This window comes from Microtus ochrogaster, chromosome 1, assembly GCF_000317375.1.
Source record: "Microtus ochrogaster isolate Prairie Vole_2 chromosome 1, MicOch1.0, whole genome shotgun sequence".
In the NCBI taxonomy this organism is placed as follows: Eukaryota; Metazoa; Chordata; class Mammalia; order Rodentia; family Cricetidae; genus Microtus; species Microtus ochrogaster.
The window spans coordinates 37,969,615-37,994,216 of record NC_022009.1 but is presented as its reverse complement, the minus strand read 5'-3'; the positions used below and the strand labels follow the sequence as shown (position 1 = coordinate 37,994,216).

General features: G+C 48.0%; 1 protein-coding gene across 2 annotated transcripts in view; it reads right to left on the bottom strand.

The window, feature by feature from the left end:
• Nucleotides 1–1,011: 1,011 nt before the first annotated feature.
• Nucleotides 1,012–24,602, bottom strand: part of Slc24a4 (solute carrier family 24 member 4) — a 140,509-nt gene continuing 116,918 nt past the window's right edge. For both annotated transcript variants that reach the window (XM_005343473.2, XM_005343474.2), the window contains exons 13-17: nt 17,825–17,991; nt 13,681–13,795; nt 8,920–9,032; nt 8,428–8,493; nt 1,012–7,114 (exon numbers count right to left, since the gene is read on the bottom strand). In XM_005343473.2, the coding sequence (XP_005343530.1) occupies nt 6,962–7,114; nt 8,428–8,493; nt 8,920–9,032; nt 13,681–13,795; nt 17,825–17,991 (614 nt within the window). In that variant the 3' untranslated portion in view covers nt 1,012–6,961. The remainder of the gene's footprint in view (nt 7,115–8,427; nt 8,494–8,919; nt 9,033–13,680; nt 13,796–17,824; nt 17,992–24,602) is intronic.

Genomic DNA, 24,602 nt, shown 5'->3' with positions numbered 1-24,602 from the left:
GGCTTTTATAAACTTTTTATGGCTGAAATTCCACTAATTTATGCCACATATTCTTTATCCATTCATTCTTTGATGAATTTCTAGGCTGATTCTACTTCCCTGCTATTGTGAACAGTGTAACAGCGAACACGCGTTACACAGAAATACTCGTCTCTGCGAGGCAGTGTGATGGTCTGGTGTGTCAAAGCACTTGCTGGGAACTTGAGTTCAGTCTTTGGGATCCACATGGAGGAAGGAAGGAAAGAACCGATGCCTACAAACTGTCTTCTCACCTCCACATGGGCTCTGTGGTGTGTACATGTGTCGCTTTCCCCAGTAAAGAAATATAATAAAACTGTTTTTTTTTTAAAGTATCTCTGTGTGATGGCTCAGCCCGATAGCAACGCTGTTCTCAGGGAGAGATACTGCCTCAAAAAGTGAGGTGGGAAGTGACAGAAGACAGCATCTGATGTCGGTCTCCGGTCTCCAAACATGTCCACATGTGCAGCACACACACATGCACACACACAATTTCAAGATGGTAACAACTAAGTTGAAGCCCTGTAAAGTGTGTGGTGGGACACAGTGTGTGACCCAGCCTCACTAGAAAGGGTGGGGCCCCCTGGACTCATCCCAGCTGGTCTAGGGGCACCACAAGCCCAACTTCACTATTTTAATTTCCAACCATTGTAATTAAAAGCTTCAACTTCTCATCCTTTTTTTTAAGTTTATTTTTTCTCAATATGCAAATAGGAATGGTTTCCAATGGCTGTTATTCCAGTGTAATTCTTTCCAAAAATCCAAAAATGCAAAACATGTCTGTGTCTATGGAAATGTGGATGGAAGGCCTATCAGGAGGGGGGCTTTGTGCTTGTTTGCTGTATTGATGTGTCCAGGGTTTTGGTATAGTGCATCACAACACAGACTGCTAGGCATTTTAGAAAGGTTTAGCTTCATATTTTACTCTAGTTTGTTTTTCTTCACAGCAAAAGTAAGTCATGCCAGTGCTTAGGAACCAGTAATATCAATTCATTCAAATTTAATGACAGTTTATTAAACTAAGAATCTCATATCACAGAGCATTCACAGTGCAGGAGGTCACAGTTATTGAAAAAATAAATAGCGGCATAAATATATTTATTATTTACAGCTTTCCAACCCCTTGCTCCTGCTCTGTCTTCCAGAGAATGAACAAAGATGGCGCTGCTCAGCCCAGCATGCCACGGATGTCTTGCGAGCACTCAGTGGCATATGGACGGCCTCAGAAGTTCTCGGGCTGGAGTGCTTATAAGGAGGCTCTTTTAGGATTCAAGACTCCTCTGCCTCCATCTGCTGTGACCTGGTCAGGCGAGGCTGTTTTTGAGAAAAGGTCCAAATCCCCTGGGAAGACTGTGCCCAGCCTGGCCCTTGGCATGTTGGATGTTCTTGGCCATCTCACGCCCAGCTCGCTTGGCTGTCCTACGTTTGCCCCTGGATCTGGCGCAGCTGGCTGGCAGCCTTCTGTTGCCTCTGTGTAATCAGACATCAGGAAGGACTTTGGAGACACGGTGGGGAGGGCGCCCTTCCAGGACAGAATGCTCTGAATGGCACATTCAGCCTCACCAACTAGCAGCCAACCCTCTACAAACTAGAGATCCCCAAAAGGCAGTCACAGTGGATCAGCCACGGCTTTGTCCGCCAGATCCCCAAATGAGCTTGGTGCAGGTCAGGTGAAAGAAGCCTGAACGTAGTCACAGGGTGCACAGCTCAGAGGGAGAGTTGTTCAAAGTGAGGCAGGACACCCAGCAGCTAGAACCCCCAGCAGAGCACCCACTTCACTTAAAGGAGCAGAGTGACCCTGTCTAGGTCCCAGGCACGGTCAGAAGTAGGAAAGTCCTCCTACTGGAAGAGGACTGCGTGCTTCCTCTGGAGTGGACCCCAAAACTTCCCTGCAGGAAATTCTAGAGTGATAAAGGGTGAGTGTTGTCTTAGACCTTTCCATAGTAGACAAAAGCTCATCACACCAAACCCCAAACCACATGGTCTCTTCTATTAATAGCTAAAAACAACAACAGATAAACTTGTTTTCTAAGGACGGAGCAGGGAAGGCCCAGGATCAAGGATTTTCTTGAACTCATGGATGGAAGAGCCACAAGTAGCATTGTGCCTGAGCAGTCACTGCTTGGCTTGTGACAGTGCTGTGGAAAGAAATGTGGGTCATGCTGGCATCTATCGTGGGTGTTTACAAGGAGGAGGCAAGCCCTGGCCCTATCAGTGTAATGGACAGACAAGCCACCCAGCCACAACCTTGCCCTTCACAGAAGGAGACTGTGTTTTCAATGCTCAGACCCTTCCCAGAGCCCCCAGGATGACACCAGGGCACTCTAGAGGAGATTGGATTTCAGCCCTGCTGAGGGGCGTGGGGAAAGCAACGCAACTTGGACAACTGGACAGGAAAGAGAGGGGGTAGAAGAGCTTTAGAAGCACAGGGTACGTGGGTGGGTGTGGGTATGAGGAGTCAGCTGCATGGAAACTGGAAGGCTATACTGCTAATGCTCCCCCACTACCCCCAGGGTGACCAAAGCTTCTAGATCACTCAGCTGGCTTCCCTAAAATGATCATCCCTCCTTGGGGGCAGAAGTGGAGAAACGTGCCCCCTTTCCCAGCCGCATGTAGGCATGCATTTGCTTGTACTCGGTGGCACTGTGACGAAGGGGCATTGACCCGAGTCCAGACATGAAGGGAATCACAAGGCTAGTACTCAGGTTGAGGCTGCTTTTATCAAAAAAATAACCATCAGCAGTGTCCAACGCACAGCCCTGGGGCACAGCGATTTGTAAACCTACTTAAAACATTAGGAGATTTGGGGGGCTATTATGTATATACATATATGTGTATGTATATATCTGGGTATATGCTATATATATTTGGTAACACAACAGCATGTATGGGACATGTATGTGACATGTATGTGAACTCTGTAGCTGCTGCTGTGGCTTCAGAGATGCCAACCATGGACCACCCTGCTGACTGTGCCCTGGGAAAGTGCCTTTTAGGCATCCGTGCTCTGCAGCAAAGCAAAACCTCATGCAAGCGAGACTGGAAGAAGGCAGGCTGTGTTCACAGAGTGCCCTCTTCTGTGCCCTGTGGGCAGAGACCACAAACGTCTCTCTCCTGTGGCCACAGAACTGACAGTGGGAAGAGTTGCCTAGAAAATAGGAAGGCCCCCTTCTCTAGGGGTGCTTCTCAACCTTCCTATGGCTAATGGACCTTTTAATGCGGCTCCTCATGTTGTGGGGACTCCCAACCATAAAATTATTTTCATTGCTACTTCATAACTGTAATCTTGCTACTGTTATGAATCATAATGTAAATATCTGTGTTTTCTGATGGTTTTAGGTGGCCCCTGTGAAAAGGTCATTTGACCCCCCCCCAGAGGGGTTGAGATTCGCAGGTTGAGAACTGCTGCGCTAGACTTTGAGGAAGCCTAGTTGGGGTATGAGTTTTGAGGGGCTCATGAGATGTGACAAGCTACAGAGACCAGAGAACCAAGGTGAAGTGGTCACACCTGGAGAAAGTCTACACTGGGCCAGAGGGATCTGGGCTTAGGGAGACAGGGCCTTAGGTAGTCAACTGGTAGGAATCAGGACTTCTTGTCACTCAAGAGTTAATAGGAGAACATTTTCAAAAATTTCTAGAACTTTCTATGTACACGTCCTTGCATCTGAGCCATCTCAGGGTATGGATCCCCTCAGGATGTGTCCTGGATACATCTGGTCACTGCCCTAGAGAAGGACAACCCTGTGGAGATTGTGTTGGGAGACATCAGAGCTCCTCTGGCAAGCATTTGAAACCTGGCTGATGGGTTCAGTCTCCTGGCAATTTTAACTCTAACCAGCAAGTTCTTTGTCCTGTAAGCACCTACCTAGAGCGCAGCCATGTTTTCCATCCATTTACAAGGCTAACTTACAAAGGAGAGAAAGGCAGGTGACAAAGAGAGGCCCGAGCCTTCCCCCAGGGGCCCAGGTAGCGTTGGTATAGTGTGCAGGTGCGGACATAGTGCCCTGGTGGGTTCAAAGGTACGTACTACTCACTGCTGATTTCCAGGGGAAGGTAAGCCAAGGTGGACTAGAAGGCCACTGATCTAGTATGGGACAAGAGCAGTACAACTTTACAATCAAGGGGGTGGGGAGGCCACAGGAGTCCAGCGCTATGTTGGACTCTCTCCTGCTTTCCCAGGAGGAATGATCCAAACCCCTCCTGGTCCCCATTGTCTCTCTGTCCACAGGTTGCCCCACTGTAAAGGATTCAGGGAGGAGAGAGGCTGGGAGAGAGACAGACATAATTGAACATAGAAATTTATGCTTGTTTTTCTGCCTCCGAAGAGACAAGAAGCTAAGTGTATTTTTTTAAACTGTATTTCTTTTGAAGCAAAAATAATTACACCATGCTAACTTAACTTCAGGGATAAAATAAAGTAATTCTGTATAGCAATGGAAGCATGTTTTTTTTTTAAAGAAGGCCTATATTACCAAATAAATATTTAAACTCATGAGGAAAAAGTATTTGGTTAAAAACAGAGAACTTTTGACTTTCAGCCTGTGGTTTCCTAGACATGAGAGATGCCCAGAGCCTTTGAGGTGCATCGGCACATTAAAGACCAGAGGCAACAGCCAGACGCGTGCTCTACATACTGAGAACACAATTCTCCACTTCTAACTGCAGTTGTGAGACACTTTCCAGCTTCCAGCAGATTCTGAAGGAGGGGGAAGGCTGGGTTGTTCTCTGAAAGCCATACGAGGACCCAGAGGATCAAAACACAGTGCAGACCCGCGGAGGCTGTGGCTTGTGCTCTAATAACATCTAAGAAAGAGCATTTGGTCTTTTTTTTTTTTTTCAGGAAAAGCTAGGGACATTCAATAAGGGCAGGTATTAGAATATGATTTGGGAAACTTCTAGGTAAATTAAATATTCCATGGGGTCTTGAGCCAGGAACTAAGATTCATACATCTCCACTCAGGGCAACGTCAGACTCATGGCCAATCAGGGGTCCTAGCTAACTTGGGAGGGGTGATGGGTACCTTTGGCCCCAGCTTTGCTATATCCTGTAGCTAAACTAGATCTACTTGACGGCAATTGCTGATGAAATAAGAATAATCCAAGCTTACATTTTAAAGCAGTTAGGGGGCTCCAAGGGGAGACAGAAGCACTCAGAGCTAGCACGTGCCTGTGAAAGGGAGGTGTGTGTGTGTGTTTGGTGTGTGTGTGTGTGTGTACACGAGCTACTAGGGCCTAGAGTAACTCTGAAGCCTCTTGCAGCTTGAATTTATACTGAGGCACACCTTCAGGCTCCTTCCCTCAGGTTTAACTATTCTTTTTAAGGGAAATTCTGCTGTCTCACTCTGAAGACCACTGAGCTTATCCAGACAGACAGAAAGCAAAGACTGGACTCAGTTGGGCCTTCTAATACTGATGTGAATCTCGAATTGAAGGCTGGTAATGGGAGCGAGGTGTATCATAGTTCTGCCTAAGGGAGCACAAGCCTGAATACTTCGTCCCCTGAAATGCAGAGAATATCGCTACAGACTCCACCATGGGCCCAGAAGGACTCTGCTGCTGGATTTGCAGTGGCCACCAAGGTTAAAATCGCTGAAAACCCCTCTCTCATTACTCTGGGTCATCCCCATGCCTTCTACTGTGCAAAATAGCTCAGTATTCAAAGTGCATCAGACCTGATAGACTTTTGCAATAGAAACATTAAAAAAATAAAAACCTCACTATATAAAATTGATTTGTGCTTTCTCATTAGAATCCAGGAACGGTTTATAGTCGCGAATCTGTCACACAGAGATTTCAGAGCTACGAAGCAGTCAAGCATCGTTTCGTGTTTGCCTGTGTTTGGGTCCATTGCCCATCCCTGGCCTTGCCTGTGAAGTTGAAACACTTAGCTCTAAAACTTCTATGGTCCGTTTCTCATACTTGGCTTCAGCCAACCAGGACAGAGGGGTCTGTGGATGTTCTCTCTTGTCATTAACCATCACTTCTGCAATTGGGCATGGTAAAAACTGGGTCCTTCAGGGCGGTGTGGGAAGTAGAGCATTAACAGAGAAGTTGACAGGCCCAAAGGGGCGGTGTGTGGCATCCTAAGGTCTGAAATTGTCGCTGGGACCACATTCCCCACTGTGTCTCAGAGTTAGCACCCGTTTCTGTGTGTTCGTCCACCTTTTTTCTATATTCCAAACCAAATTGTCTTGGAGCCAGCAAAAGATGACACACAAAAGGTTCATTTTTTTTTTCTCCAAGGGTAACCGTTTTGGTCCCTGCCAATGATCCTTTTGTGGAAAGATATTCTTCAAGTATGATGATGATCTATGTGATGTTTTATTTTTAATATTTTCATTGCTCATCTTTTGAGTGTGTCAATAAAAAAGGATAACAGTATTTGCTTGCTTTTCTCTCCTCTACTGGGAAATGATGTGTCCACGCTTCCTAATTTTTTCTATAACTGCAGTGGTCTCAATCCCTGCAGGTGAATGCCTTGTCTCTTCCAAGTTTCCAGTGTTCCCAGCAGAGCTGGATGCTCATGGTGACACACTCTGCTTTCTCTGGACCCAGAGGTGACACTTGCCAATCACAGTCCTACTATGTGCTCATCTAGGACACCTGTTCACTGACTGACTCAATTCTGAGCCCACAGAACAGAAAGACACGGCACACGGAAGTCCTGGCGACTAAAGTGTGCAAGAGAGAAGAGACACGATGTGTCCCCACAGTCGGCAGCCAAGAGAGTCTGTGGAGCTGCTCAAATAATGCCTGGCCCCTGACATGCAGAAACAGATGCCCTGTGGCCAGGCCCATGACCAAAATCATGGTTGCCCTTCCTTCCAGCTCATGAAAGAATTGACAGCAGCTGCCAAGGCAGGAGAGACCTGTGTGGAGAAGGAGAGAGAGAAGATGCCAGCATCATGGTGGCCACAGCAGTTTCCCGGGCAACAGCTCGGCTTTAGTCATCTTCTCTGCACATGGGCAAGTTGACGAAGGTAAAGACATTAAACTCTATCATTATGGAGAAGCACAGGAAGACAGCATAGAGGACCAGCACATAGATGCCCAGCTTCCGGTCCAGGCGCCATTTGTTGAGGTGGATGCCAAGGACCTGAAAGGAGACAAGTGGAGAGCTAGGCTTGGTGAGGCCGAGAGACCCAAAGGCCTTTTTTCACCAAACCTAACAGTGTAGACTCCAGATTTTATAAAATGTTCAAGACTCCAGTCTAGTTGAGACTAGACTCTGGTTGAATCCACAGTCGTCAGTCTCCCACACTGGCCCTCCGCTAGGACACAGGCTACTTCCTCACGGTCCGACATGTCTTCACCATGGCCCTTCTCTAAGGAAACCAGACCTTCCCCTTTGCCTCAGAACTTGGCATTATAACTGTTCCCCTCTAGCACATTTCCCAGGCGCATTGGAGCCATTCTGGGTGAACTTCTGCTTGCTCTTACCCTGCCGCTTTGCTGTGCATACATTGGGGGAACAAGCTCCCTGACTCAGGCTTTTCTGGAATGGACCACAGCTGCCTCCCCAGAGCACAGAGCTCTGTAAAGACAGAGCAACCTGGCTTCAAACCAGAGTTTTGCTGCTTGCTAACTCCGTGACCCTGTGCAAACTGCTTAACTTCTGAGCCTTAATTTCTTCTGTAAAATGGGAATAATAGTACCTTCCTCATCAGGAGTGGCAAGGGCTGAATCAAATGCCACAGAGAAAAAGTGCACAGCCTACGTCTGTGCAGGAGAGCCGGGAGGATCGCACTGTCGTTACGTGTTATCCCGAGGACTATCATGCCCCCAGTTTGTCAGCTCAGCATGTGAGGAGAATTTCTCTCTCACTGGACCAGTCAGAAAGAAATGAAATGTAACCATGTCTCATGACAACCCTAGAGACATTTTTGTATGTGTCTGTGTGCGCACACAGGGGCATACATGTATGTGGGTACATGTAAAGCCCGGAGGACAATCTTGGCTATCATTTCTCAAATGTTATTTACTTCCTTTTGAGATAAAGTCTCTCACTAAACCTGGAACATTCTAACGTGGCTAGGTTGGGTGGCCAGAGAGCCTCTAAGGACCTGCCTGTCTCTGTTTTCCTTACACTTGAAAATTACAAGTGTGCACCATTAGGACCCCTTATTTTAACAACATAGGTTCTGGGACTCAAACTCAGGTCCTTGGCCTTCACTGACCAAGCTCACTGCCCTGGTTCCCTGGTGACATCTTATTTGCTCAGGATGAAGTACCATGGTGGCTGCAGTTGCTCTTGGAAGAGAGGGGGGGGGTGTGTTTGGCTATTTTCGAGCATACACATCTCCTTGGCAGAGATGTATACATTTGCCAAATAAGATGTATAGGTGTGCACCACCCTGGACTGGATGGAATGAAATGTGCACAGTGGTCCCATTTGAAGCTAAAACTCACAGTGAGAGCGACGGAGCCCAGCAGCAGCACCACGGAATAGACGAGACCCCGGCTGTTGATCTTCACCTGGGAAGCAAAGCACACAAAGCTTGAGTTGCTTGGCCAGTCTATTCCAAAAGCCCAGCCCTCTTCAGAATATTCTTTCTCTCCTCTCGGAAACACAGGGCTTCCTCAGACGAGCATGCAGGAATGGTCAGGACCTCTTACAAGGGGGAGCCACAGGTTCAAGTCTACAGGGTTCATCAGGAAGTGGCCCAGGATGGGGAGAGGTGCTAGTGGGCTTAAGCCAAAGCAAGAGACAGCAATTAGCATGTAGTAAGCATGGACTCCTCCTTCAGATAGGACTAGGCTGTTCTAGAAGCCATCAAAGAGAGCGGGAGCTAAGGACAAAGGGTAACACATCTCTCCAGAGCTCCAGGCTGGAACTGGGTGGGCACCATCCTTCCCTCTGAAACATACCTATGCCCTTCTTTAGGAAGTGGCAGGACTTACTGTGGATCCATAATTAATAACCATGGTCTGCAGACCCCACGGGATGCCAAGCCCCACCAGAATGTCAAACACGTTGCTTCCGATGGTGTTAGACACTGCCATGTCTCCAAGGCCTGGGGGATAAGCAACACATTCCTTCCATCAGGAGTTGATCTCAGGGAACCCCCATTCCCTCTCTGAACCCCTCTATCAGTGCTGTTCAAGGGAAGGGAGTCCCTCATGGACTCTATGTTTGCAAACATTTCTGTGAGGTCTAAGACTCCCATTTTTTTTTTCAGGAGATCTACAGGACCCATTTGTGAGCTGAATCTGTATGTGGACGTCCTAACCCCACAGCAGCACTTCAGGAAATGGCCTTATTTGGAGGGAATGGGTTATGATGAGGTTATGATGACTGGTATCCTAGGAAAAGGAGAAACCCAGGTATCAACAGTACACAGGAGGAAACCACGCAAGCACAAAGGGGGCCAGGTGGAGCTAGGAGAGGAAAAGGAGTCTCCCTCATAGCTGCCGAAGGTGCCAGCCCTGCCCACCCCTGAACTTGACTTTCTAGCTTCCAGAAATGTTAGGTGTAAATACTGTTTGCCCCTCTGCCAATACCGGTTCTAGCAGAAGAACACAGGTTCCTCCATTATCCTCCTGTCAGGTTCAGCTGCCATTGTCAAGGGCCCACCGCCGGCTCTGCCTCCTTTAGTTCCCCCATCTACACTGGGTTTGGGTGGGACCACCACTCTCACGTGGCAGGTGACCAAGGGCTAACACTTTGCCAGAGGCTCAGACTCAGGATGCTGGTCTAGTATCCTTCTACGAAGCCATGATATATATTTGTGCCTAGACAGTGGCATCCATGACCTTATCTGGGGACCACATAGTATCAACTCTTACATTCCAGTGGTTTCTGAAGGTTGACCTTTCTCTTTCTAATCAGTGGCCATTGTTCTCCTTCCTGTCCCACTGTCCAAGATCCTGTTGGTCACAAAGCTGAGGCACTTCCTCTCTTGAGGTGGGGATCACGAATTAGAACAAATTTTAAGAAAAGACTCAGGTTGACTGAACTCTGACATTGAAAGCCGGCACCCACAAATGTGGGCACAGAAGGGACAAGCCTGAAACACGAATGTCTAGGAATATAGACATGATGGTAGCTGTGACATTCATCATCAAGTCTGTCCAGCATCCAGACCTGCCTCTTCACTACCCTCCAGTTTGCCCGGCCACTCCTTCTCTGTCGTTCTCACTGCTGTCCTCTGATGACCCCCGGCACATGCCTCTTCCTCCTTGGTAAGAAGAACTTCAGAATCTTGGCAGCTTAGGGCTCTGAGGTCTGGATTTCCATGACCCTGGACTACTAGGCTCTTAACCTCTAGCAACTTAAAGCAATGTGCAGTGATTGTTTGGGACCAGCTACTTGTACCTGGTGAGGACAGGCTAAAGATGTTGGAATTTAGAGACAGAAAGTGGAGGTAGGGGAGTAGCTGGGGGATGAACACATCTCTCTGAGCTGCACAGGTGACTGGAAGCCTTAGGGCAGTGTACACCTTAATGAACACACAAGTCTCCTGGGGCTTTGTAACCTGCAGGGCCGGTGCAGAGCCTGAGGGTCTGGGTGCAATGTGAGTGCCCCAGTCAACAACGACAGGGCTTTGCTTTGACTTGCAGGGAGCCTGTAGGGAGGCCTGATGCAGAAGCTCTCGTCAGAGACCCTGTGTGATCTCCTGCTTCACGTAGTTGACTTTGAATGGGGGCCTTTGTCACAGAGAAGTTTCTAACCCTGACCATGTCCTCTGGGTTCTGTGGATCACATCACTGTTACCTTATGACTGCTTTGCACCCCAAGTCCTGGCCCCATTCACACTTATCCTGCTGTAGATAGAGGAACCAGCATCCTACAATAGGGCTCTGCTTGTCCCTTGTTCCTAAATAAGACCCTTCGTTGGCAATTCTTCCTCCTAGTCAGGGTTTAAACCAAGCATCCTTCTGTCTTGTCTTTCCTTGGCGCCCACTCAGGGCTCACTTTGTCACCTGTGTGCTATGGAGTATGCATGAGACTGACTTTGCCCAGGTTCATGTGCCTGAATGCCAGCAAGGCCCCCACGTTGTTCAGCGTTCTTTTCGCTTTCTATATTCATGTATGGAGCTGCCCCCACCCTGCCTCCACTTCATGGTCACGCAAAGCCCCTGACTGAGGATTTTTACAGATGCCATCAAATGAATGAAGTTATACAGAATGAAGCAGGCTCGAATCCAGCAACAACTGTTCTTATAAGAAGGCAGCGTGGCTACAGAAACACAGCCTGTAACAACAGAAACAGCCTAAGGTGTACAGCTACCGGCCCAGGAAGCCAAAGAGCTGCAGTTCACAGGAGGAGCCAAGCAGGCTCTTCCTGGACCATGAAGAGTGGGCAGGCCTCACAGGCACCAGGCACCAGGCCCCAGGTTTCAGACTTTGAGTAAGTGTTGATCTGCCCTAGGAAGCAAACACTAATGTCAAAGGTCACCCAATTAAATTCCATTCCCCTCAGCTATAACATGAATGGGGCCGGGCCTGTTTGTTTGTTGGGGTTTTTGTTTGCTTGGTACCCCACGACTGTTTAGTCCCAAAGAAAATCACACATAGGTCTCCATAAATTATAAGCTGATTGGCCCATTAGCTCTAGCACTGGCTAACTCTCACATCTTGATTAACCCATTTTTATGATCTATGTTAGCCATGTGGCTCAGTACCTTTTTTAGTGGTGCAGATCACATCCTGCTGCTTCGGTGGTCTGGGTAGGAGTGGGAAGAATCAACTTCCTCCTTCCCAGAGTTCTCCTGTTCTCATTATATCATTTCTACTTTCTGTCTGGTTTTCCCGCCTATATTTTTTCTGGCCAATCAGCATTTATTTAAAACATGATTGACAGATTACAGACAATTCTCCTGCACCACTCAGCTGCTGCTTCCAATGGCCTCTAACTCTCTGTCAGGCACCTGCCTACCTCACGGTCTCACGCCACCTTCTCTTCATGCCGTCTTGTCAGCCTTTGTATGTCTTGAAGGAATGTGTCCTTATTTCCAGAGCCAACCTTTCTCCATGGTGCTTTCTCTTCTCCTGTCTCCTGAGGGTACTCCTACTGTCTGGCCTCCCCCTCCCATGGATTTTAAACTTTTGCCTCCCAGGAAGCCATGTGCGGGCCCAGTATGGGATGCTCTCTCCTTGGTAGAGAGGCACTTAAGGATGAAGGGCAGGCTTAGTAGCTCTTTGGTTTTGCCATCAAGAATTGTGAATCACTCCCCATTTTGCTCAACCTGGGTCACTTCATAAGCCCAAAAGAAAACCAATATACAAAGCAAAGCACCTCCCAACTTCTGGAATGCAGAGCAGGAAAGTCCCATTGTCTAGGATTTTCAGGATGCCTGCCGGAGACAGACATGGTTCTCATTTGTTACGGCTTAAATCTAAAACGTTTCCAATAGGCTCACATCCTGAACACGTGGTCCTCAGATGGTGGCACTGTTTGGGGACACCGTGGAGCCGCTGGGAAGTGGACTCTAACTTGTGAAAGTAGGTTACTGCTTCTGGTCCCTGGTTACAACCCTACCACCCACGGTGAGTGCCACGTTTGTCCAATGCCACGTTCTACCCTGCAGCCCCTGCTAAAATGGGCTGAGCTCTCGGGAAACCAGGAGCAAAGATAATGCTTTCTTCCCTTAGGTCATTTTGATCAGGTAATTTGGCCACGGCAGCTACAAAAGTAACTAATGTATATAATCCCTCATTTGCTGTTGACTTCCAAGTTGAGGTTCATTTCCCAATTCATACAGTAACCTCAGGACACGTCTCCTTTAAAACAACCACATAGGAACACCCTTCGAAAGATCTAGGGGAGTCCATCTTTGTATTAGCAGTAGTGTGGCTTTTTCTTCTGGGCATATCAAGATTGTTCCATATCCATCATGGAACAGAGATAACCTTGGCCCTATAGTCATAACAACAACTTGAGGAGAACAATACAGTGACAGTTGGGCCTATGGTTAACTTCTCAAGCAGGAGAGGAATTCCACCCCCACTTGCTCCTGCCTCCTGGCTATACAAGGCCTATCGGCTCCAGCATCCCCCTCCCCACAGCTCACCCCTGCCTCCTAGTTACACAAGCATATTGGCTCTACCATCCCTTTCCCCACCCCTCACCCCTGCCTTCCAGCTACACAAGGCCTGTTGGCTCTAGCATCTCCCCCCCCATTGCTTACCCCTGCCTCATAGTTACACAAGTATATTGGCTCTATCATCCTTCTCCCTACCACTACCCCCTGCTTCCAGCTACACAAAGCCTGTCAGCTCTAGCATCCCCCTCCCCACTAGGGCCTGCACAGCTGAGACACAGGAAGGACTAATGGGTGGATTCTGTGATGCACTCCCATCAATGAGGTTGTCATCCACGGTGGGGCGGGACTTCCTAGCGGTGCAGCTGTTTGGAGATTTCCCGTTTTCCTATAAGTAGCCCCTTGCCCACCCATGCTCTGTAAGTAATCTCAAGCTAGACTTGGATGACAACATCATGGGTGCCCTATGTGGTGTAAACAGAAATTTGTTCATGTCTCCTCAGGAACAGCAGGACACAACAGGAGTCTCTCCACAAGGGAATCTAATAAATGACAAATTCTAGACACCATGAGCTGCCTCTGAGCGGGACCTGACAACAGCCCCTCGTAAGAGCCCTAACTCAGCCAGTGGAGACGGGGAGCTTGCCGGGGGTGCAGGTGTTGAGGCTCAGTCCATACCTTGTCTTGCCACAATTAAGCTGGCCATGCAGTCTGGAACACTTGTGCCTGCTGCCAGGAAGGTGATGCCCATGATGACGTCAGGGATCCCGAGAGTGTATCCAATAATAGTTACCTGCAGAAGAGGCCAGGGTCAGAGATCGGGGTGAACTCACAGTGCAGCCCTGGAAACTCTCCTTACCCTGTGTGCTTTAAATTAAATGTGATATTGTAATTAGGAGAAAAACTTTGAACATGGTTTATTTTTAAAGTTTTTTTTTTCTTTTTTTCTGAGACAAGGTTCCATGCAGCCCAGGCTGGCCTTGAACGTGTCATCCCTGGGCTGGTGGTCCTGTGTTCTATAAGAAAGCAGGCTGATCAAGCCACAAGAAGCAAACCAATAAGCAGCTCCCCTCCATGGCCTCTGCATCAGCTCCCGCCTACAGGTCCTTGCCTAGTTTGCATTCCTGCCCTGACTTCCTTCAGTGATGAACAGTGATGTGGAAGCATAAGCCAAATAAACCTCTTTCTCCCCAAGTTCCTTCGGTCATACTTTTTCATTATAACAACAGAAATCCTAAGTTAACCTCAGAATTACCTGGGAAGATAGTATCAAGGAGGGATTGTCTAGAGGAAGTTAGCCTGTGGGCATGTGGGGGGGGGAGCTTGTTTAATTGTGTTAATTGATATGAGAAGCCCGAGACCACTACGGGTAGCACCATTCCCTGCGCTTGGGTCCTGAACTGTAGAAGAGTGAAGGAAGAACCTAAGCTGAACCCCAAGCATCCATGCCTTCACTTCCTTCTCTGTTCTTGAGTGTGCATGTGATAATTAGCAGTCTTAAGTTCCTTTAGGTTGCTTTACGTCCAGGTATTTTTTCAACAGTAATGAAACTAGGACACTAGTTAATGGTTCCAGTCCCAGAAACTGCTGTATGACTTTGGACAGTCAGGCTCACTTCTCTGAGCCGAAGCCCTCTCGTGGGCTCACAGTAAAGATGAAATGAGGAAGTGTAATGTGAATACCTGGCCAGGACCACATGGCCATGGTGCAATGTTTCCTTCTATTTCAATCATTTGTTTGTATTCTATGGGGACAGTAAAATGAGAGCAATCAGATTTCAAGGTTCTGAGAGCCCCAGACTAAAGGTGCTTCCCAAGAGCCAGGCTTTGCCACTATGTGGAGATTACAGAAATAGCCTTGGGAGAAGAACAACAGATGAGTTTGAACACACTGCCCACACTGACGGAGGGTTCAACACCCTACCGGGTGCCCCTGCTCTTGAGTAGGGACAGACAGACACACTTCATTTTCTCAGACAGAGGCACAAAGCTAACATGCCCTGGACTTGGAGGGAGGGATCAGGAAAGGGATAAAAGCAGCCTAACTGGTCCATCATCACTGAGTTCACACTGTTGACCAGAGCTGTCTGCACAAGCCACTGGCTGTGACATATGAGTTCTCAATTGGTGACGCTGGTCATCTTAAGGGTAGTAACTGAGCTACCACATGTGGAGCTGATAGAACTGACTCTCAAACCACTGAACCGTGTGGCTAAGAAACAGCAGGGGGAGCAGAAGATGGGCATGATATGTAAGAATGTCCACATACTGCAGAATCTGAGGGATGGACTTTATTCTACCCTGAACTCAAACCCCAGTGTTCCAAGCCTCCAGATATGCAGGCTTTGAGTGGAAAGCAGAGCCATGTTTCTCTTTGTTCCTCAGTTTCCCCAACTGTAGTTTTGAAAGAACAGTCCATTTGAAGGTCCCTCTGCTTGACACTGACATTGTTTTTTTTCTTTTTTCTTTGTTGTTGTTTTGCTTTTTTAAAATTGAGACAGGGTTTCTCTTTGTATCCTTGGCTGCCTTGGAACTTGCTCTGTAGACCAGGCTGGCCTTGAACTCACAGAGATCCTCCTGCCTCTGCCTCCCGAGTGCTAGGGTTAAAGATGTGCACCTCTGACATTTGCAAGGGTTTCTTCTTAACCCCTCAGAAGTGACAGCCTTAAAGGTAATGGGTCGGGGGGTAGCCTGGTGGCTTCACTTCTCCCTGGGGCCTCATGAGGACATAATGGAGGAATCACTGGACACCAGAGCAGACACACCATAGAGACCAAGGTGAGCTCAAAGGCACTATCTTCTTCACAGCCCAAACTGAGGCCATCAACACTCAGGGCCATATACCACAGGCCAGATTGGCCCAGCAGTGTGGCTCCCATGACCCTAGTCAAACCTGGGCTAGGACTCTGGTTTTCAGAACAAAAGCAGGATTTGTAAATGAAGATACTGAAGGTAGGAGTGTCCCATCCAACTGCCACCTAGAGCTCCTTGAACAGTACTGACCCTTTCCGTAAGGAGAGAAGAAAGAATTTCACAAATTCTTTAATTTGACCTTTCTAATCCCCATTCCTACTCAAATATCACAAAATACTCTATTTTTTTTTAACTTGTCATGTTTTGGGTTTATGATTTCGTAAGAAACATCACGATTCCCTTTAAAATGTAAAGACGGGTGTTCTATTCAATTCCATTGGTCGACTTCTCTGTTTTTATGCCAATACCAAGCTGTTTTCAATACTGTAGCTCTAGGCAGTTTGGATGCTCACCTTACTAGACCTGGAAGGAGGTGGATGGTCCTTGGACTTCCCACAGAGCAGGGAACCCTGATTGCTATTCGGGCTGATGAGGGAGGAGGACTTGATTGGGGGAGGGGGAGGGAAATGGGAGGCGGTGGTGGGGAGGAGGCAGAAATCTTTAATAAATAAATAAATAAAAATGTAAAGACGAAGCCGGGCGATGGTGGCGCACGCCTTTAATCCCAGCACTCGGGAGGCAGAGGCAGGCGGATCTCTGTGAGTTCGAGACCAGCCTGGTCTACAGAGCTAGTTCCAGGACAGGCTCCAAAGCCACAGAGAAACCCTGTCTTGAAAAACCAAAAAAAAAAAAAATAAAAAGTAAAGACAGCTGGTTTTTTCATTCTACCCCGGGAAAGTAAGAAGTGAGAGTCAATTCTTTTAAGGTGTGTCTGCTGTTGTCTTTGAGAATCATCTTTTCTCAAAGGATGTGGGTAGAAACAATTTCAAGCTCTTTTTCCATACCAACGGAAGAAAACAAGGCCCCCCAACAAACAAACCAAAAAAAAAAAAAAAGAAAAAGTTCCATGTGCTGTTTAGGATCCAACATTTGGGCGTTTCACGCACAGGGCTTGGAAGAAGGGAAAAGAGATGGTGGCTGGTTGGGGAGCAGGTGTCTAACAATGGGCCAACAGGCTTGAGAGGCAGTGGTGGTCACCCCAACTTCATAGGAGGGCTCACGTTGGGTCAGTGAGTCACTTGCTCAGTTGCAATGATCTTAAGAGAAAGAATTAGGCTTCAACTTTGTTCTCTTGGGCAGGTTATGAGTATCAGGAATTTGCCTAGCGTATGCAAGGCCCTGTACAACTCGCCACAATCCATCCTTTCGGATAACCTGCATCCTTCCTCTAGAGGGCAGGGAAAGAGGCAGTTGGGCTCGCGGAGAACTTCTCCTGGCCCCACTGTCTCATCAGGCCAGCCCTCCTCACTGTCCCTGATGCTGGCCTCGGCGTGAAGAGGAAAAGGAAATGACTTAATGATGTGCATGCAACTGACAGACAATGCATGGAAGTCCAGCCATATTGGAGCCAAGACCCCTCTTAAGCCCCCTACAGGAAACAAGCATTTTCCAATTCTATCATTAGCCCCAGCTATTCAGACAAGTGTGGGTTCTTCATGCCTCAGTTTCTCCACCAGTAAAATGGGGACACTAAAAATATTTATTCCATGGGGGATGTCATGAGGCCAAATGGGGCTTCTATAAAATTGCCCTGTGTGTCTGGCACACAGAGAGGGGTAGCTTTTGACAGAGGGCTTTACATTCCTCTGAGGACCCTAGAGATGAGGGGGCCAGCACTGGTGTCCCCTTACTCTGCCCATCCCACCAGAGCTGCCTCTTGTATGTCTCCCTTCCCAACGCTTCCATCCCTCTGAGATGGGAACAATGCATGGTGCCCACTCTCAGGCACACAGCAGGGCACGATGTTAGTACCACTTTCTACTGAGAAAGACACTGAGGTCGGCAAGGCCGGCGACATGCCCACAGGGAGAACCGAAGCTTATGAGAGGCTGGGCGGGGCTGTCACTCACCAGCCACACCATGAGGTAGGAGAACACGGCGATCCACAGTGTGGCCGTGACGAAGGTGACCATGAAGAACTTCTCCCAGCGGGGCTTGCTGCAGTTGGGGATGGTGACACACAGGAGGAAGATGAGGGGCCAGGTGAACACCCACTTAGCCTTGTCGCCTTTGGCCTCTGCGAAGGGGTTGGGGGTGGAACAAGGGGTGGAAGAGAAAGACATCGGGTTACACAATTTCTTACCCACTCCCGGTTTATTGTTTTCAAGTTAAACTTGGTGTGACTTCAAGCAACCGGGGCCACGGGATTGTCCTCTATCATGTCACCTGGAAGTAGCAGGAGGACTCAGTGCTTGTTGACTGACCCACTTAGGTCCACTGTAATCCTTACGCTGACCAGACAAGAAAGGTGAGCTAAACAGGGATGATGCCCGTCCAGGGAGCTGGGAGGGGAGGTGGGACATGAGTTCTGGGATCAGATAGCGGGAGTGATCCCATCAATTCTGCTTGTTCCTTGAGGATAAGGGTCAAATTAGGACAACGACAACATAGTAACTGGCCTGTGGAGTGCAGCAAGCGGTACTGAGCCTTTTGCATCTTGCTGTCTTCATCTGTTCATAAGAACATTCTCTCTGTCTTGGTGGTTGCAGGAACGGTGTGACAAAGAGTGTGGGAAGCACTAGGCACACGGCCCAGCACACAGGAGGAGGGAGCAGAAGCTGGAAGGCACACAGAGAGCTTGTGTGCAAGACCCTGAAGCTGGTGGAAAGCATTAGTGTGTTTGTGCAAGAAAGGCACATGTTGGGGTCAGCGAGATGGCTCTGTGGGTCAAGGCTCCAGTGACTTATTGTACTACTAACTATTAAAAACGGTCCTCTAACTCCATACAACACATGCATGCCTGCACTCACACACGTGTGCACATACGACAAAATCAAATTTTCTTTTCTCTCTTTCTCTCTCTCTCTCTCTCTCTCTCTCTCTCTCTCTCTCTCTCTCTCACACACACACACACACACACACACACACACACACACACACATACATATATTTCTGTCTGTATTTATTTTGTTTGGGTACATGGGGTGTATGTCCCAGCGCTGGTGTGTACAGGTCAGAGACAGCTTGCAGAGGCTGGTTCTCTCCTTCTGCCATGTGGGTCTGGGTCATTGACCTCAGTCATCAGGCCTGACGCCAAGAGCCATTACCCTATGAGCCATCTTATTGGCCCTCAGATATTTTACAAAGTATGCATACTCTCCCTGAGTAGCCACAGACAGTTCTCCAGCACGGACTGAGTGTGGGGCTGTAAAACAAGACCCAGTGAGTTTAGGACCGACATCAGGCAGTGTGTGCTTGCGAAACTCAAAGGAATGGAATTAGAACTCAGTATTGGGAGGGAAAATGGGAGATTTGTAAACACGGGGGAGTTACATAGCACAGTCCTAAGCAACTGACATGTCAGAGAAGAAATCACAGGGGAAATTAGGAAATACTGGAAGAAACAGAAAACAAAATGTAAAATGTCAAAACTCACAGGATGCGGTGGAGACAGGCCCAAAAGAAACTTCTGACTGTAAATGCCCATGTTGAAGTGGGAACCACTTAAAACCCAGGACATTATGCTCCTCCCAAGACAAGACAGAGAAGTGAGGACTAAGTTCCAAGAATGCAGAGGAAGAAGTGCCCCTCGGAGGATCCCTGGGGCCTGAGACTAGACAGGCTGGCTAAACTAGAGAACCTGTCTCACAAACGAGGTGGATGGCTCCTGAGAAATGAGGCCCAAAATTGACCTCTGACCTACACACACACATACACTTCCTACACTCATGTGCACCTGTGTGCACATATGAGAGAAAAGGGTTTTGAATGGCCCATTTTCCAAAGACACATACAAATGGCCATTAAACCTATTTTATAATGCCCAACACACAAACTAAAAAGGTACATACATACATGTAATATTCTTTAGTCATTAAGCAAATACAACTAAAATTATTTCATACTCATAACTGTAACTATAGTAAAAAGACGTAACAAATATTGTCAATGATGTGGAAAAGTACAACCCTCACATACTGGTGGAGCAAACGCAAAATGGATAGGCTCCTTAGAAAGCAGTCTAACAGGTGCCCTACAGAGTTCAACACAGCTGCCTCATGACCCAGGATCTGGCTTTCCCCATACACACCAGAGAGAGATGAAGACAAATGCTTACAGTCGCCCCCAAATGGAAACAACACAATGATAATTCTGGTGAGGAAAGCATAAGCCAGCTGTGGTCTGTAAGGCCAGGGGAAGAACTGAAATACCAAGGCAGGCATGCCTCAGCAGGAAGGAAGTCAGACACAAAAGCCACATAGTGCTAGGCTCCATCCAGATGAGATGTCCAGAATCAGAAAGGAGCCCAGTGGTCTCCAGATAGAGAGGCAGGACTGGGGAGTCTTTGCTTGTGGCTGTGTTTGGTGATTTTTTTAATATAACAAAATATTTTGGAATTATATACTGATGATGGTCATATTGTTCTCAACACTGAAGGGAAATGTGCCATAAAGGATCTATTTTATGGCATATGAATTATGTCTCAGTTTTTTAAATTGCAGAGCAGGTTGGAGCTCATCAGTTTCAGAGCTGTCTACGTGCACTTTATAATTTCCTAAATAATCATAGTTCAAGTGTGTTTGCTTACAAAAACAAAACAAATCAACAATGACAACAGACTAACCCAAGCTGCCTATAAGGAGCAAAGAGAATGTGGGTAGCTCAAGGTCAGCAAGGCAGCTGGTTATCCAGCCAGATGATGCAATCAGGAAAACATCTGTCTCCTATCTCATTCTAAAGGCACCCCCCCCATACTGGGAATCTCCAGCATAAACAGGAGAATGGTTTCTGTCCCATGGTTTGTCCCAGCTTCCAGGCTCCCCTTTTGCCAACTACACCCCGACCCATTTGGGCTGCTGAGGCAGGCTGAGACATTCCAAGGCTCCATATACAGGAGGATTATTCACTTTGGGGAGCTGTGACCTGGCCACCTAAATACCCAGGAACCTCTGTGCAGACAGAAACAAAAACAGTGGAAGGACACATTTCTTCTTTCATAGACACCAAATCGCACAAGGCATTTGTCTTTTTGCTGGTATGGGCTTTGCGTATTGTTTTGACATCTGTCATCATCTTGGTCTCACCCAACAGCAACACCCACCACTGGTTTCCTAGGAAACAATCCTCTAGCGGACCCTGTCTCTGCTGCTGTGGTTTCTAACAGTCAGGTGTCACATACTGGTGGATTAGAAAATTCACTTTAGTGGGTGGAAACCAGCATCTCCTTAAAAAGAAACGGAAAATAATGGGGTTACACAGAGTGGAAGCTGAATATCATTCCATGAAACCAGGGTGTGTGTGTGTTTGTGCGTGCACGCACACACATGTATGTGCATGCATTTGAGTAGATAGGCCAGAGGTCAACCTTGCAGGTCAAACCTGGCTTTTTGTCTGAACTGGGTGCCATTTTCCCCAGGCTTCTTAGCCTTTTCTCCACTTTCCCAGTATGAGGACTACAAGCACACACTACCAAGAAATAATTTTAAAGGGCTGTGAGGCCACAGGGTGATGGGAAGAATGTCCATGTCCGTCCCTGAAGATCCAACACTGATGGTTCAGTGGTAGCCTTCTTACCTCCCAGTGATAGCTACCTCAGTGGTGCTGGAAGCCCCTCCTAGTGCCCAGCCTTTCCCTTCTCATGCACTGCCAGGGCAAACACCATCACAGACTGATGGATATGTCAACACCAAGGACATCTTATTTCTTTCCCTAAGTCTCTGATTTCTCTCTTGAAGTAGAACATTGCGATTTAATTATGTGACAGAAACTATTTAAAATGAGCTGTAACGGAACAGATGGCCCGCCACACCAGAGGGACACGAGCACATGTAGTAGCCGATGGAAACCTCACACTCATTTGGATGGCTCACTAATTAGACACCTCAATTAAGGGAGTGGCTAAGTTGTGTGGTCCTGGGGGTGAACTGCACCCCTGGCTGCCGGAGAGATTTTCTTGGGCCCTGGAGCAAAGCATCCAGATGGCTGAGACAGTATCACTGCTTCTCAAACACAGAGCCCCTCCGAAGGATCTTACCCGCCTGCAGGACTGATGCTTTGGAAGGTCTGGATGAAGGGTCTGAGAATTTGCATTTTTTTCAGAAGAGATTGGATCTCCCCTATGTTGTTCAGGGTGGCCTCCAACTTCTGGCTCCTCCTACTCAGCTTGCAGTAGCTGGAGCCACAGGGAGCTGTTACTTAAGATACTTATTTTTGGGCTGGAGAGAGAGCTCGGTAGTTAAGATCACTGGCTGCTCTTCCAGAGGACTTAGGTTTGTTTCTCAGCATCTTCTGATACCTTCTTTTGGCCCTGCCCACTCCCTGCCCACCTCCTGCCCACCCCCGCCCACTTCCCCAAGGCTCCTCAGGCTTACTAAGGAAAGCTGAACATTCAAATGAAGGCTCTCCCTCTGAGGGCCTTGCCTTGAGTTCGGAGGCCCTAGAGGGTTAATTGTTTGATGAGTGTGAGAAACCCCAAGGGATCCTGAGGACTTGCTGGTCCCATCCTGTGCTCTCAGCAGAGTGGGCTCTGGTGCTTACCAGCCACAGACCTAGCAGCAGGTCCTCCCTTCCCATAGTCTCTACCATTTTCACTGAAGGCAAAAGAGGGCACAGCCAGAGGCAACCACTTACAGACAGGCAGACCTGGGTGCCAGGCCCAGCTGTGGCTCCTATTCACCTACGTGGGGCTTTCCTAATCTCAGAGTCCTCACTGGGGAAATGGGAATCCACCAGCTCTCCCAGCAGGGCCACTGCCAGAATCCAAGCATAAATATGAGATGGTTAGTGGATATAAGGTACCACTGCATGTGGGGAAGGACCCTGTTGTGTTGTCCACCCCTCCCTCAGTCTCATTAGACTCTGTGGGCTCCCCAGGCTCCCCCTGCCTCCTCCCTCAGGTCTAGGTTAGCAGTGAAGGTGCTTTATTGCTTCTCCAACTTCACCATGACTGACCCACAGACACCGGGGTATAAAGTGGCCTTTAGAACCTCTGATGGCAAGTTGTTGAGTCCGTGCCTCCCCACCCCCAGCAGAGGCTGCAAAAATAAATAAATAAATAAATAAATAAATAAATAAATAAATAAATAAATAAAAAGCAAAAGGTATCCTCCTCCTAGTTCTGACTTCCCAGAAGGTTCCTCAATCTGAAAAGCAGAAGCAAGAAGAGGTGGGGGCCCTCCTTTTCTGTGGCTTTGGGTTCATGAGCATGGAGCAGGCTGCAGGGGAGCTGCATTTGCTACAGCACTGGGCACAACCTGGCAAACTTCTGAACAACCCTCTTCGGGCAAACTCAGGCATCACAGAAAAGGCCCGGGCTCAGGGATACAGTGTCCTGGGTGTCCTGGTCAGTGCTGCTCTGATCTGGTAGACAGGATGCATCCTGGGATTTCCTAGAAAATGGACATGATGCAGGCTGGGTTTGGGCCTGGCAGAGATTTCCCTTTGGGTAAGCCATTGACTCAGTTTACTATTTGGAATATAGTCTAAAAGTTGCCAGTACTGCTTCGAACTTTAACATCCAGAGACTATTTGCTGCTAACCACGGAGAACTACTGCTTTCACTGAAGAAAACCTAGCGAGCCTCCTGTAACGGAGCATGAGGCTCTTCCAGCTCTTTGAACAACCACTTACAGGACTGGAGTCATGGCTCAGTGGTAGATCACTTACCTAGCATGCACAAGGGTATGGGTTTGATCCCCAGCATGGCACACTAATGATAACAAGCAGTTGATAAATTAACTATATTAAAATTACTTAAAGCCAAAAGGTAGAAACAACTCAAATGTCTTTAGGAGTGTGGTATACCCACCGCTGTTCCCTCTGCCCAGGCCCAGGTGTGCACAGCTCCACCTCTGTTCCCTCTGCCCAGGCCCCAGGTGTGCACAGCTCCACCTCTGTTCCCTCTGCCCAGACCCCAGAGACTCTTGGAACTTTTGTCGGAAATGACCTTGCTCCCTCCTTGGTCATGGGAGCCACCAGAGACACCTCATACTCAGTGAGCAGCCTCTAAGCCAGAGTCGTGATGTCACAGACTTGTCCCTCTAGTCACTCTCCTGCCAGTCAGTCACTCTCCTGTCAATCACTCTGTGCACCCTTGAGGCATCAGCTCACAGACCGATAGGAACAAATCCTGGCCCAGCACTTTTATTCTTGACTACAACCACTTTACCCAGATATATTCACACCTTTTCATGGGTTTGTTAAGCTGTACAACCACCCCCACAGTCATTATGGCGGAGTTGCCATCATTTCCCTAAAGAAATTGTATAACCATTGCAGCCCCCCAACACTGGCAACAGCTAACCTACTTACCATCTCTTTAGAGAGCTATAGCCCACATATTTTATAATTATGAAATCAAATGAGGTCTAGCCTCTTGTTCCAGGCTGCTTCTACTTAGCATACTGTCTTCAGGGTTTATCCACACTGTAATGTTCAATCGCCAGAATCCACATAAAAGAAAAAGAGAGGCCAGGTGTGGTGTTGTTTTTATCCTTGAACTAGAGAGGTGGAGAGGGGTAGGATCCTGGGGCTCACTGGCCAGCTGAACTGACAAGCCTCCGGGTCAATGAGAGACCCCACCTCCCCCATCTCAAGAAACAACGTAGGGAGTGACTGAGGAAGACACTTGAGGTTGACCTCTAACCTTCACATGGACATACATAGACACATGTGAGGTTGACCTCTGAC